At 40.1% G+C, this 15,855-nt stretch overlaps 1 protein-coding gene across 1 annotated transcript in view; it reads right to left on the bottom strand.

Moving 5' to 3' along the window:
• Nucleotides 1–15,415: 15,415 nt before the first annotated feature.
• LOC117946950 (eukaryotic translation initiation factor 3 subunit H) overlaps nt 15,416–15,855 on the bottom strand; it is a 62,706-nt gene continuing 62,266 nt past the window's right edge. Inside the window, exon 8 of the mRNA XM_034875470.1 lies at nt 15,416–15,749. Within this exon, the coding sequence (XP_034731361.1) occupies nt 15,652–15,749 (98 nt within the window). The 3' untranslated portion in view covers nt 15,416–15,651. The remainder of the gene's footprint in view (nt 15,750–15,855) is intronic.

Raw genomic sequence — 15,855 nt, 5'->3', positions numbered from 1 at the left:
CGAGGTCCTGTCTACCCAACAGAACATACTTTGTAGGCTTTGAGTAACAGTAGCAATCACTAAACACACGGCTACTCTCAGTCTTCCTGATTTACAGCCTCCCCCTCTCTTGGCTTAAAATAACTCGACGTTGTCGGCTACGATAACCAATTCGGGTACTACACCCATCTTTGTCCGCTTATCTGTTGTTGGGTCAAGGGGGCAGCAGCTCCAGCAGGGGAGCCCAAACTTCCCTTTCCCGAGTCACGTCAACCAGCTCCGACTGGGGGATCCCGAGGCGTTCCCAGGCCAGGTTGGAGATATAATCCCTCCACCTAGTCCTGGGTCTTCCAACTTGGGTACTCTAGCCATATAATTCACTATGAGTACTCAAAAGTTGAAATGACATAAATGCCGGTCCCTTTTTGTTGTGATAAATTATAAATAAATAAGCCTGAGGCTAATGCCTACCTGTTCAGGAGGAAATTAGCCAACTCTGTGTCCTTTTGGGCTCTAAGCTGTCTTCATCTTTCAAATACATCTCCAATATTTACCAGGGGTTTGTTATGTCTCTGGTCACGCAACTGTTGCAGACATGCTGTTTTTTTAGGTAGGGTAGGATCTGTCTCCGTTGATCCTGTTTGTTTGTTTACAGCTTTCATGGCTGTCCTAACGTTACAGCTGTAGCGCGCTGGGTTTACGTTTTTACAGTTATATCTGGCAACCCGGCCTGGCTGTCAAACTGGGCGGTTGATAACAACACACAGGCCAAAATACAAACAGAAATTCTCTCACGGAATCCAGAAATAGAAAATACTGCATTAGCATTGTTGTCAGAAAAGAGAGTTTTTCATCTTAGCATATGTCCTCAATATCTGATGACACATTGGGGTTAAATTTTGATTTATTACAACAAAATATATTACATATTAAACCTTTAACTATCACTCCTTTTGTAAATGGTTTAACTTTTCTAATGCATATTGTAGATGGAGAAACTTGTGTTTTAGATTTAGTAGGCTTTTATTCATTGTTTAAAATGAGTGGGAAATATGAATACTAAACTAAGGCTGCCAAATGAAGTCTTTTAGTCTGGAGGTGTTAGCATTAGCAACACTTTGCAATTTAAAGGACATTGAGTTGTGTGGTAAAATGGATTTTACAACTATCCCAATTAACATCAATTAAGAAATCGTTAGGTCATATGTGACCTAACGGTTCATGTATGTTCACTGTTTATTATATTTGGGAAAAAAAATTATCTCTATGAAAGAACTACTCTGTGTGGTGCAACCCATTTTAAGTAAGTGATAGGTTTCTTCCTAAAAGGAGTTTTTCCTCGCCACTGTCGCACTGTTGCTTGTTATGAGGTAACTACTAAAACTGTTGGGTCCTTGTAAATCATGTGGTTTAGTGTAGTATAAAACTACTCCATCTGTAAAGTGTCTAGAGATAACTCTTGTTACGAATTGATACAATGAATAAAATTGAATTATATTTCCACTCATTAAACACGGGTAAACACGTATGTCATAACTAGGCTGAACTTATGGGTGCGACCGACTCCAGACACTGAAAACTCCCAAAATGTCACAGGATTAATTAACAACAATGAGCGCCCCACTACTCTTGTCTCAATGTCTGGATGGAGCAGTGATGTATTTAAAGGATATGCCCAGCCACTAAACCACTGCAAATTCTTTTTCTTGCCGGGTCATAGGGATGGAGGGTGGGGGGGGGGAGGGAAGGTCATTATACTCAAAGTAATGAAGGGATCTGCACTAATGTCCTTTTGTTGAAGCGTTACATTTTACCTCTTCCTCCTCTGGGATGCTATTCAGGCCCATCCTAATTGTCTTTCTTATTGTCTGCTTTTTATCAGAGGCATACAGTCTCTGTTGCTTGACTGAATTTTTGCCAGTGGCGTAAGGTCCATTACGTGTTGATCATGGCCTTTAAATGCATCATTTGTTAGAGTTATGCACAGAATAATGTGTTTAAATGAGGTCATTCAAGTCTGTCTGCCATGGAAAGGTAACTCTAGATGTCCCTTAGATAGCTGATAGATGTGCTGCGTAAAGTATCAACACAGGGACTAAATAATGGTTGTTTTGGATATGCTTGGTGTGATCCCACCAGCTGAGGGATTTCCCTCATTTATAGCTCCGTAATGGCAACTGTGCCTGGCGTTCATTGCTCCTCTTTAGCGGGCAAGGCCAATGTTTATCACCATTACTATCGTAATTCTGAATAATCACCTTGGTGCTCCATTTTTATGTTGGCTTGTAAAAAATCAAATGGGATAATATGTGGTTATTAAGGAGGATGGGTGTAGTAGTGTAGCCTCATAATCGATCAGCACAAACCCTGATCCATCGGCCTTTTGTGGAAAAGAGCACCAGATCAAATGTGGCTCAATCCGACATTTGTCACATCTGATTGTGCAAAACAGTACAGCAGCAAAATAAGCACGATTGACTTTTCATGCACACATTAATAGAAAATGTGGTGACTCTTGGGCATTAAACCACGCCCGCAGCACCAACATTTGACATCTGACATACAAGACGACATACGGTAGGTCATTGCATTTTTTACTCTTTGACTGAATCTCTAATGCAAGAGTTAAAAGTCCTAGACGGCTTCATACTTGTATTTGGGGTTTCTCTTAAAATATGTTTACATGCTTTAAAGCTGAAACAATATTTGTATTTTCTTCATACTGTCTGTCTAAATATACCTGTATTTCTACTAATGATTATTATTATGATGCATAAAAATGTATTTTAATTGGTAATAAATCAGAAAAGAAATCAGAGGAAGTCTATATTAATTGAGAAAAACTGACATGGGCGCCTGGGCACCCCGCTATGCAGCGACCGCTGCTTCAACTCTGACCCGCGGCCCTTTACTGCATGTCATTCACCCTCTCGCTACCTCTTCATGTCTTCAGCTCTCCTATAAAAATAAAGGCATGAAATGCTCAAAACATAATCTCACCAAACAAAAAATAATGACTTGGCATTTGTGACGCAACTTACACATAGACTATACGTGCATGATTTGATTTGATGGCTTTAGAAAGCCTTTCATGTTTGGTTGCATGGCTGTGTGATCCCAATGATTAAACGCAGGGTGCATGTATGAATCAGATATCTGAGCGGCCAGGGGAGACTGAAATAATGAACTGACTGCAGCATCAATTAGCAACAGCCATGAGGTAGTCTCAGATAATGCTTAGCATTGCACTCTGAAAAGTCAGCCAAACTAATGGAACTGAGCTCTGTGTGTGTGTGTGTGTGTGTGCGTGTGTGCGTGTGTGCGTGCGTGTGTTTTGGAAAATAAAACAATAAAATGAACAAATTAACTCTGAAAAGAGTTACATCGCACTGAAAACTTTAAATCTCAGATGCACAACTGAATGTAGTATTTTTCTTTTAGTCAATGGGTCTGTAAGTTGATGGATTTCTGGGCTTGTGAGTGACAACTAGAGAACACTTCTTCAGGTAACTAACCACAACTGTCACTGTCACATTAAAAGGTATGAAGCAGATAATGAAATTCATGGTGTGTCTGCAAGGTCATGGCAATGAGGGTGTGAGCACTAACAGATTTAAAGCCTCATTCTGCTGACCCTCCAGGAGCCTTCAAGGAGAGCTGCAATGACTCTGTGGATGCTAGAATTGTTTTTAGAAATGTTTCTACGCTGTGTTGCTGCATGTAATGACCATTTAGTTTAGAATAAAGATGTTGCCTTTAGGATGGTTCTAGAATTCTGAGCTTTAAAGCTTTAAGTTCACTATTTTCAGGGCCTTTTCTTATGAAATACACAAGAAAACTTGTAATTTAATGTGCAGAGATTTTTACTGAACTGCTCAAATTCCAATAAATACCACTTAGAAGTACACTTTAAAAAAAGTGAATCTTACATTTTCACTGCAGCATTTCCCACACAGGAATCCTACCGGGATCAAGCAACAGTGCATTCTCAAGGCAGCACACCTGGTAATGCTGGGACTTTTAGCTACATCTGGCTGTGAATTTCACTTTAAGGTGGATTTATATAGGGATTTGACGTTAAAAAGCTTCTAAAACACCAATGAAATCCGATTACAAACTATATCTCTGCAGTAAATCATCTTGTGAAAGGGCTAACACCCCATCTCTTTTTCCAATTCTTCAATTCTTTTTAGAAGAAAATTCTAGACCCAATAAAAGCTGCTCTTTGATGGGAGAAACATTCATTTTATCTCCCTGTGCTGCTGCAATTGCACTGTTACCAACAAAAGTTCTATTCTCCTTCAGCTCCAAACTACTTCTGTTCAATGTAATATCCAATTAACTAACTCTTGCTCTCCTCTGCAGTCAATGAAGAGAATCTGGCCACAGGCCAACTGCATTGTTGCCTTTCTGGCTCTTGGTGACTAAGATTAATCAAAGGATTTTCTTCCACCAGCACAAGGAGCAGTGGCAAAAGGGGAGCTGCTTCATGGAGAGGCAGGCTTTGAAAGAGGTGTGGCAGGAAGGTAGGACAGCATCTAGTGTTGTTCACTGCGAGCAGGCCGACAGGAAACAGACTATAAGTGGCAGGGTAGGTTGGCGGTGGGTGTGTGACTGAGCCGGACACCCTTTATCAGGCAACAGCACTGAGCTGCCGACTGACACAGCACTAATCACACGCTGTCGTCTGGCAGTAAAAGAATAGGCTAAAGCCCAGGCTGGATTCACTCAGCCAGCCGAATGACAGCCTGGCTGAGAGGAAATAACTGCTTTTTAGATCAGTATCACTCATATCAGTCCATAAACACTCTGGGTTTTCACCTGCACCCACGCCATCGAATTCTCCACTGCACAATAAAGGGACCTTTAGTTGCTTGGCTTAAAATGGGTTTTTTTGTTGACTGTCGGCAAGCAGCTGAAATAAGCAAAAAAACAAGTCATAACCGACCATGAGGCCAGATGACAGCTGAAGTTAAATCTCCCAGCCAGGTATCAGATTCCTTGATACTGTCAAAGCCCACAGGTGTGTAGAAGACTAGGTCTGATAATCATACCAAATGGTGCTGTACCAGCATCAAATGTGTTGAATGAGAAAGAGATTGTTAGAACAGATGTTTACATTTGATAAAACACTCCTCTTTTCCGCTTTTAATTTGAACATACTACAGCTGTTTTTGGCCAACTTGGGACAAGCAGAATCAAGTTGTTACAATAAATATTAACAAACTGACTCTCCTTTATATGCCAATATGGCGAACATGTTAGTAAAGTTGCTTATTTTTTCATCCAGTAGTTACTTAGCAACATTAACATTCATTTGGAGACATGTCTCCCGCAACCGGATGAATGCAATAATCGTCTGACACTTCAGTTGGTCCTTTTAGACATTTTCATTGTGACTGACTGTACACACAATCCAGTCAATCTTGTCAGTCAATATTTAGACTAAGATGTCATCTTTCCCCGTCTGATTCGTGTTAAGAGTGATTTAAAGTCTGAGATCACATGGCCTTCATGTCAGGGCTGTTGCAGATGTAACTGTTGAAGGACACACTTGAAAATGTGATCAGCACTGACAAACCTCACAGCAGCTAATTCTCAACCCTGCACTTTACCTGTAATGCTCTCTGCATGGGCTCCTTCAGTAAAAAAAGAACAAAAAAAGTCAATTTTCCCTTTTTCAAATCTGTACTGGAGACATGGCGCCCCTGTGCTTGTTCTAAAAGGAAAATGGTGTAATTGGGGCTTTTTTTTTATATATATACATACTGTATATATCCTCCTATAATCTTTTACGAGCTATTGAACTCTTGAGCTGTTAAAAATCGAATGAGTGCGTCTTGCATGATTCAATTTGCTTGAAATTCTGTCACATAATACAGTACAGAGGACATTCATATTTCTTTAAGGAGTGTAGTTGACAGTTTGTGTTTGATATAATGACTACAAGTTTTTTAACAGACCTTCATCGATCACTGGACCAATTATGTTTGCGTGGGTCTCAACGAGGTCACAATCTGTCATTTTTATCCCAAAGTATGTATGGTAAATGGGATGTGAATAATGGTACACCTGCACTAAGGCAAACCTGCTAAACTGTTACACAGGACGAGGACTGCATGTGGAGATTTTACACTTTCTCCAGTGTTAAGTGGTACCTGTTTGTATAGCAAGGCTAGCTGTCCAGTTGCAGTGAACCTGAAGGCATCAGCTATGCTCCCTTTTTGTGCACAGACTATGTCAAATCAGCCCTGTGCAGCATAACCAAGTCCTTTTAAAGTGGGTGGAAAATTCAGAAATTTCTCTTTACTGAGTATATGGATCCGGTGCCACAACAATGCGGTGAGACAAGCCTCAAAACGGCACTCTCAGACAATTTCTAGAGGACCTGGAGTAGGAATACGTGCATGGAATTTTCAGCTCTGAAAATTGTGTGGAAATTCAATCTTTATCATCCTAAAGGATGCAATATGGAAAATGCTGACACTTTGGGAACATTTACAACTGTTTGGCCTTCGGCCGTGCCTCAATGGCACAGGCTTTAGAGAGCATCAACCAGATTTTCTCCAAATCATGCTATACCTGCAGGCAATCATGCCTCTACAAAAGCCTGTTATGGCTGCTATAAGCTTACTCTCGATCACACTCCTGCAATAACAGGTCGGCAGTTGCATCCTAGGGTTGTAGCATCACCCTGCGGACGGATTGGAAGAAATGTAATTAAAATGTTGTAGAAGGGGGTAAAAGTGTAATTGCAATTGCCTGCTATGCTCATTGATGGGCATGTGATCATAACTGTTGCTGATCAGGATCTCATCATAAGATTCAATTAGGAATACGCACACGTGTCCTGCTGGTTTGATTTACACAGCTCTAGTCATGCATAGTACTGTGTTATGTGTGGTTCAGGTCACAGGTGGAGGCAGCAAATCATTGTGCCAAAATAATGTGATTGAATGTCAGTGGGCTTGCTGCTTCCCTCAAAGGAAATAAATGGACACCAAATGACAAGGTTCAGGGCCCGGGCATCAACATTTGTCATGGTCAAAATCTGTGTGGCAATGAAAAATAAAACTGAAGGTGAAAACAGCAATTAAATTCCAAATGATAATTATATAAAAGAGTTTCTATTTATTGTTCACATTTGATGTAAATTTTCTCCCCAGCTCGGATACGATGTGGTAGGTCATACCGCTGTCCTGCTGTACCACGGTTTGCACCTGTATTAACACATATTTAGAAAAGTACGTACAAGCTTGATTCCTTTAACATGTAGTTATTTCTGTTTCAAACAGAGAGATCAAAAAAATGACTCCCACTGAGTGACCGTACATGTTTCTCATGTGGTAAAGTTTGATGATAGTCTAAAATAAATAATAAGCTAAGGGAGAAAGAAAAACGAAAAATGAACGAGGGAGCATTGATCAAATATTTACACTATGTACATAAAGCCCATGGAAGCATTTCACACTGTGCATTGCAACACTACAAATATCTTCCACTGTAGGATCATATGCACTGATAGAGCAGTTGGATTACAACTTTAGTATCATCACTGACAGTTTCCTCTTTGAGTGGTCTCCAGTGAAATCAGGCATACAACCGCGCCGCATCCTTTTAAACACACTCTGAATAACCACTGGATAGTGCGGATACATTGTCAGACAGATGTTGAGGCATCAGGTGATTCAGAATGCCCCAGAGTTGATCTAGGAAGTAGTATATGTAAAATGGACTCCACCTAGTTGCTGAATGAAAATCTGGTGCAGGATAAAACAACGGAGCTGGCAGAATAAATCTTTTATGGGTTGAGCCCCACCATGTACCCCGGGAGCAGAACAAAAGACAAGCAGTGGTCAAAGGCTTATATCCCACTGGAGATAGAGGAAAAATAAGATATTTTAAAGTCGGAAACAAGACAGAGCCAAGTTTGAGAAAAAAAAAAAAAAAATGGCAATGACAGAATACAAAAAACAGAGGATGCAGAGAAAGTACCAGTAAAAAAGAATAACATTGTCCTGTCATTTCCCATATCGTAATATTTCCAAAGTAAAAGGATGTTCAATGCATTAGTCCTACTGTTGCAAAGCTTGCAAATAAACACCCTTAAATTAGGTTCTGGTTTTCCCTGAGAATGCCTGTGTGAAAGAGGCAGGCTACATCAAACCTAGAGTGAGGAGGAGTGAATGAATAAGTGAACTGAATGTTAATGTTTACCTGCGAGAAAGAAATATTCAAATGCACATCAGTCATTCTAGGGACGTGGAGTGCATGATTAAACATCAAAAGGGAGGGTCCTACCAGCATTTATCTTTGAGATTCACAGCTGGGAGATAAGGTGCTCTTTAATTGTGGATCTGTCTATTGTAGGTCACAAGCATCCCATCAATCACTGTGCCCAGGGTAACCTGGCACCTCCAGACTTAATGGAACAGAGGGATGCTGATCATGAATTATAATAAATATGATAAGCCAGCAAAAAAAAAAAGTTTCAAGGTTTCAACAAAGATGATAGAAAACAATATTTGTAGTACTGAATAAAAAAAGCAACAGGCCCATAAAAACAACCTCAGGAGAGACATGATGTCACAGACTACAAGTGTGGTCACTATACTGCCCCTACCAGCTGGTGTTGTACAACTGAAGGTGTTGCACAAGCAGAAGCTCAACACTGTAGTCTCTAAAACTCCGGGGTACAAAATCCGTATGAGATCGACCCACATCCAGGTGGTGTCACAGATGTCACAGTCTGTATATTCTGCGTTCCATTTCCGGGATTGCTTCGGTGCTGCAGGAAATTCCGTTGGATGCATGTATTTTCCATTTTCTTTCGCTTTCTTTGTCTTGGAATTTTAAATTCAGTGGATTTATGAGGACTATTTTTGACTGCTCCTCAGATCTCTGCAGGGTAAACTGAGACAGCTAGCTAGACTATCTGTCCAATCTGAATTTTCTAAACATTTCTGATTGGTTTAAAGAAATGCCATTAAACCAGAGCACGTTTTCCTCCCATCCCCTGAATGCTACGTGAAGTAGCCAGACCCTCCTTCAGCGAGCTTTGGAGGAGGCTCTGGCAAAGCAAGACTACAGACTTCTGGACTACTGCATAGATATTAGTTTGATCCAATTTATTTGTAATGAAAATATGTACAACTGCACTTTTAAACTTGCAAAATTCATTGTTTTTATCCAATTGGGGGTAGCAGAAACAAGCGGTGAACAAATCATTGACATACCGTTGAAGTTGACATGGTGAACTTGTTAGCAACAGTTATCTATCGTTACACCTTGCACATACAGAGCAACATTAGCTTTCCTTTGGAGTTGTGTTTCTGTCCACAGTCCAATATGAACTCCCCTTTCAGCTTGGTTTTTTTTGTCTCCACCGACTCCTGAAGGAAATCTTTGGCTGCTAAATGCTACACCATGTTCCCCAGCTCGTTGAAAACTTTCTTTATCTGTCATTTGGTTCTGGGCCTGCAAACACTGCTGTTGATAGTGAACAAGAACAGTAAAGTCACCGGCTTGAAAACCAAAATAATAAGCCTGCCATCTGCTTCCAGTCTTTATGCTAAGCTAAGCTAATTGATTCCAGGCTATACCTCGATATTAACCGTACAGAAATAAGAGTAGTATTGATCTTTTCATCTAACACTGCATTTATCAAAATGTCAAACTATTCAAATGACAACATGCCCATTGGCCTGGAAAGACTGAATAGAGTTTACAAGAAACAAATATGCATAAGTCCTTAATGTATACTAGCAAATACCCTTCAATCAAAAACAAACAATATCTAATGCAATAAATAAATAGACCACAAGGCAGTTATTTCCCAAATTCATGTTGACCTGAAAAATCAAGACGTCAATAAAAACACAATTTCTTGTGTGCAACAGCCAAGGCCAAATCTGAGTATCAACAGAAGAGAGACAAAGCCCAGCAGAAGATTACACGCATCATGTGATTGATCTTTAGCAGGAGGACATCCAGTACATTTGTTTAGTGGCTTGGGGATAAGACGAGACATAAGTGATGGAGTGGGATGACAACAATGCGCCGTAGCCTTGCCTGAAGCCCACGGTTGCATGTGACAGACAGGGTATCATGCACCGAAAACCCTTCTTGAAAGGTTTCTGATGCTGCTGTTGTGGGGATTAAACCAGACTCATAATGGCCTGTGGGATTTGTGCCACTGACGGTTGACAGCCGTCGAATTGGGTGGCAGGCAGAGACCAACTGCAACTAGAACACCACATCTATACACTTGCCAATCACAGCGCAGATCTATTGACCATCGAGAAAAAAGAGAGAGGACAATATAGAGCCGCTTCAATGGCAGGTAGAGCGCTATGTGAAGAACGTGTTCACATGTTGGGTTGTTCTTGCTTGTGTGAATAATCCCGTAAATGTTAAATTCCCCAACCATCCCCAGAATTCTTCTTACAACTGCATCTGCCTTCCTTTCTGCTCTTGTTTCGGGGATTTGCAAGATTATTTTTCCACGGGAACTACTTTACATCCTCAACAGCTACTCCATACAGGAGCTACAGTTGCCATGGCAATATCTGTGGCAGCAAAAAAAAAAAAAGAAAGAGTCCAAAAATGAGGAAAAGAATTCAGAGTTGACAGAGAAATAACTGGTTTCATTATATTCAGCCAGCTGATTCTCTCTATCACCATGACAGGGCAACGGCAGGCACCCTGAAAGAGCTTCTGTTTGGGTTAGAGCGGTAATAAATTACTGCTGAGGTCAAGGCTATGCAGGCCGCACTCGCTGATTAAATGAGACCAAACTTATATCTCCCAGCTTCCTTCTCAGGAATCTGAAGGTGCAGAGACAAATCCCATAATCCTAATTAAGTATTTCTTCCTATTGCGGAGTACAAACGCCTGGCTGTTTACACAGCTAAAGCCCTCATTCGGTTCCCATGCTCAGTTCAAACACATAGTTTAGGGTAATCTCTGCGAATGCGAAAAAGAGAAAAGTGACGTCACAGAAAGTGACAAAAAGAATAAATGTGAGTACAAATAAAATCACTTTGGAGGAAGTGGTGGAAAGTTGAATCCCAAGTATTGCGTCAGCAGACCACAGACTCAGCTTGTGCACTGTGGGTGAAAACCTATTTGAGAATGTCCTTCTCATTTTCAACCAACCCACAGCAGTCTCATGGTCAATTGAGCAGAATAGTGTGGGAGAGCAAATCGCAGATGCAGATGGCGCTGCGGGTTTCTGTGTGCTTCTCTCTTCCAAGCGGTTTAACATTTCAAAACAAATATAAGAAAGCAAAGACACCCTGCATTTCTAAATCCACATCAATACCATGAGTGGTACCAAAAAGAAGTGTCTGGACACACGGATTCAACAGAATCCCTCTACTGCATAAAAGTCTAGAGCGTGCACTCAATGCGGGATAATGAATGTACACCAAACTGCTCAGTCCCTTCTGTTCACTGGCAACAAACATAAATAATAATTATTTGCAAGAAAAGTGGATAAGACTATCCTGTAACCCCCTATTTATTTAGCATTCATAAGAATATAAACAATCAGTAAATGATAACACTATAATGAAGGCGTAAGCAAATATAATATTTGAAAGCATCCCTTTTCTGACAAATGTGTTTTGCTTATTGTTACTTCACTTAGATGTCTGAGCTTCACTATGAAGGCTGTTTACACATGCGTCTGCTGAAGAAGGAACTTTCACTGTGCTCACCTATAATCAGAGTTAAAGACAGATTTATAAACAGGATTTTGTGACATTGCATTATCATTAACCAATCGTGGTCCAATATGCAGCTTACAAAAATGTGATGGTAAAACAGGAAGCCCATCGTGAGAATGGACTTTTTCAGACAAACAAATTTGGAAAAAAACTAAAAATACTTGCACATTCAAAGATTATGGAGTTTTTACTAAGGTGGAATAACTACATGTTGTGTTTTTGTTTTGTTTTACCAATAAAACATGTATTAAACTTGCCTGTGAATCATTTGTATGCATATAAACTATTCATGTTTTATCACAAACACAAAGGAATATAGTTAAGTATTCCTGACATTTAATATGATTATAGGCTCGCTGTATTGGTATTAAACCTCTGTTAACTGTTTTCTACCAGCTGCAAATACTTCAAAAGGAAGTTATAAACATCTGCCTATAACTGAACGTTAAAATCCACTTATCCATTTATGTATTGTTAGAGCCATGAAAATGCCTCTTCGACAAACTACATCATTTGGCTTCTTATACTACTGTGATTCACTTCTTATTAATCTTGCATCTATCTGCCAATCTAGCTTTTTCTTTGCTTAAAAAGATAGGCAACGGATAATGTCATGCTTTAGATGACTGTGGAGAAACGTGCGCCAGTTTGACTCCCATGCACCTCCACTCTATTGCCCTTGAGCCCTGCCATGACTACAAGATTCAATCCAAACTGCTTTCCAATCCAAAACAAAGTCCCTTTAAATACAAGCTGAACCTCCGCCACTGTGCTTGCACTCTGCAGGGGCAGTTGGCGCCCTAGCGGCGTCACACATTGCTTTTGGATCTTTTAAGGACATTTTTTGTAATTCCTCGCACATCTCTGGATTAGGGACATGGGAGGCTGTGCCCCTTTCAGCCCTCAAGGACAACGTCACCCTACAGTGCTGCCTCAGAATTTCAAACAACACCGATTCAGCTTAAACAGAAGCCACCAATCAATGGCCAATCAATAGCTGCTAGGAGGAAATGGCTCACATCATACAACACATCAATCACGAGGACAGGCCTGTGCCTGTCAGAGACGAAAATACCATAATCAATGAATATCAACGGAGCCCTCTGTTGCAAATTAATATTTCTCATCGTGCCAGCCTGTCAGGGAAACATTTTATGATTTTGCGAAGAAATCATATCCGGCTCAAGTGTCGCTGTTCCAATAAGCGTTAATCATGTTGGCGGACTTGTAATTATTGTTAATGACACTGTGCTGATGACAAGCAGGAGCACTACAAGTTATTACTGGATTAGGCAATGCTGATGACAAGAGAAATAAAATCATCCTCTGAATTAGATGCTGCTGTTTAACCACAGGTCGAGGGAGAACAATGGAGCACACAACATCATAGAGCTGCAGCGTAATTATTCCTCAATGAAGCACACACTGGCAGCTTCTTTATTAAATGGAGCGAGAAGAGCCATCATTCCACTTCCTGTTGTTGGGTGGAGAGGACACACTGGTGACAAGCACCACAGAGTGAGCTGTGCTTTTATGACTTGAGGAGTAATTCTTAAGAAACGTGGTACTCTGCAGAGGATCATCACCAAAACAGCTTATAGTTACATATGAGGTATTTAGCTGATGTTCCCATGCGGAAGGATTTAGAGTGTGTGAGTTTCAGTCTCTTGTTCAAGGCCTTCCACAGGACTTGTTGGTAAGTTATGTTTTAGTCAATTGTCAGCAAAGTTTTGCTGTAGGATGACACTTTCTACGTGTCTAAGGGGCACAGGACTACCAGAATGTTCCCCCTGGGCTTAATACTACGCAATATCATAAAAACAAGGGGAAACGTTTATTTTACAAGTTTTTAAATTTAACGTCACATCAGCTGCGGCTGAATTACATTGCTGCTGTGGGTTTATGGTAGGGTGGATCTTTTGGCACAAAGAAGCAGGAAATAAATTCAATAAAGCTCAAAATTATTAATCAACCGCAACTGTATGCCAGGTCAACAAACGCACAAAACCAAAACTATGACTAGACTTTGAGCTTAATGTGAGTTCTTGTAATATATACCTATGTGATAGAGACGCATTAAGGGTTGAATGGTATTGATAGTATAGTGGTGTACTGACAGTAGTGTTTAAATCTGGAAACCAGGACATTTAAATAACAGACTATAACAATACTTTGATATATTGCAACTGTCTTATTGTTGTTTTTGGCCGTGCTAGCCGCAGGGCTCCATGGGTGGCAATGTTAGCATGCTAGCACCCTAAACTAAGATAAAGAATGGCATTGAATGATACCATGCTGATATTAGCATTTATCTCAAAGCACTGTTATGACCAAAAACAGCTTTACAGAGCCACTAGCATGGTTGTAAATTGAAGTATTGTTAATACTTATATCAACAATATATGAAACCCATGTTGATACTGAGAGGATTATTCTGGTAAAACGAAGGTCATTGAATTTGATCAACATTTTGGTTCATTTTTGTGATTCTTCTAAAAAAATATATATATAAACTGTGAAGACCTGAGAAGATGGATAGCATAAGGGATAACAAAATAAAGATTGCTTTTAAAGGCGGGCAGAGAAGAGCAACATCCTGAAGGCAACAATGAGAATGTGCTTCCTATGATGTGGTCAGGCAGGTTAAACATGCTCATTGATGATTCGTCACAAAAACAAGTCAAATCTCTCTGTTTGACTTCAATAATTATTGAATAGCTCTTAACAAATCTGCTAAGGCTGTTCCTGTCCTTCTCTGATAAGCCATCAAACACAATCAAGGGGTCAAAGTACTTTTAATAAACGACTGAGAAGTGTCTGAATAACTAACTGTTAAGAGTTTGGTTTTTGAAGAAGGTGAAAAATGTTTACATCCCACTTCAACTGGAGGTCAACAATGTGTACACAATTCTGTAAGGTGACAATTTATCATGCATCATGCATAATGCTTTGCTGCTGGCTCACATTCAATATTAGCATGTTGCTTTTATTGCTCAAAATCGGTCCCTGTGTATTTCTATGAATATACTTCAAAACACTTGACAAGAAGTTGTCAGTTTCTCTAAAATTGTGCTACCAAAAAATTGATCAGCTTTTGGTAATTACAGACACAATAACACTAAAATAGGAATGCCACTCATGGCAGACGACAGTTTCTCACAGTGTGTCATTTTGTACACCTGCAGTTCCTTCTTCAAATGTTGACTTGAGAACAACAAAAGTCAAATTTCGCTATTGGAACAGGTGCTAATTGCTACCTGCGTGGAAGAAAGGCAGATTTTGGTGTGTAGTGTAATTTTACTTCAGGAAGAAAGAGACAATCAAAAGTCTATTTAGTGTAGTGAGACAGTGGGGGCGGAGTCATGTACCTGCCATTTCATTTAACTCTCACTGATACTTCTGTCACAGTTCTGTTTACAAGGATTTCATTGTTTCCCCCCCATGCAAACTCACTTCAGCAAATCCACTAATAATTGGTTCCACTTGCTTGATGTTTGAGCTCCAAGACGAAAAGCATGTAGCAATAAAATTATAAACAAGGACGTTTGAATAAGTATTTATTATTGCGCGCACTTGTCTCATTTTAGTATAATAATAATGCATATAAAGCTAATTTTTATGCAGCAAAAGCCCAAGTCTACAAACTAAAGTATGCTGCAATTTCCATCAATACAGTTCAAATGTGAAAACATACACAGAGTCGGAAAAGATGAAGAGATGCAAGACTTTTATTCCAATCAAAATCTAGTGATCTTTAAAGATAATGTTGTATTCAAGATGGAGCCGGGCATAAAAACAATGAATAAATTCTTAGAAAACAAACAAAGGTGCTGAGTTCTTTCAGTCGTCTTCAAGATGGTTTTGCATCCATTACCTGTCTTTATCTCCCTTCTGAGCACCCTCTTTCCCTCCCTCACAGATTCTTTCCGCCCGTTTCTCTCCTCTAGTGGTTGTGGCCTTGGAGAGCCTCCGCCATGAACAGCTTCCCAAGGTTCTGCGAGGTGAATTCCTTCACGTTCTGGCAGTAGTTGTTAATTTGCCCTGTTGGAGGGTAGCCACATGCATCCGCGCACCCACACACAAAAACACACCCACAGAAATATACATACACACATTTGTACACAGACATGTACACACACAGGCGGAG

Source organism: Etheostoma cragini, chromosome 6 (assembly GCF_013103735.1).
Source record: "Etheostoma cragini isolate CJK2018 chromosome 6, CSU_Ecrag_1.0, whole genome shotgun sequence".
NCBI classification, from domain to species: domain Eukaryota; kingdom Metazoa; phylum Chordata; class Actinopteri; order Perciformes; family Percidae; genus Etheostoma; species Etheostoma cragini.
Note: the sequence above shows the minus strand (reverse complement) of the source record. Positions and strands in the feature narration are given on the sequence as shown.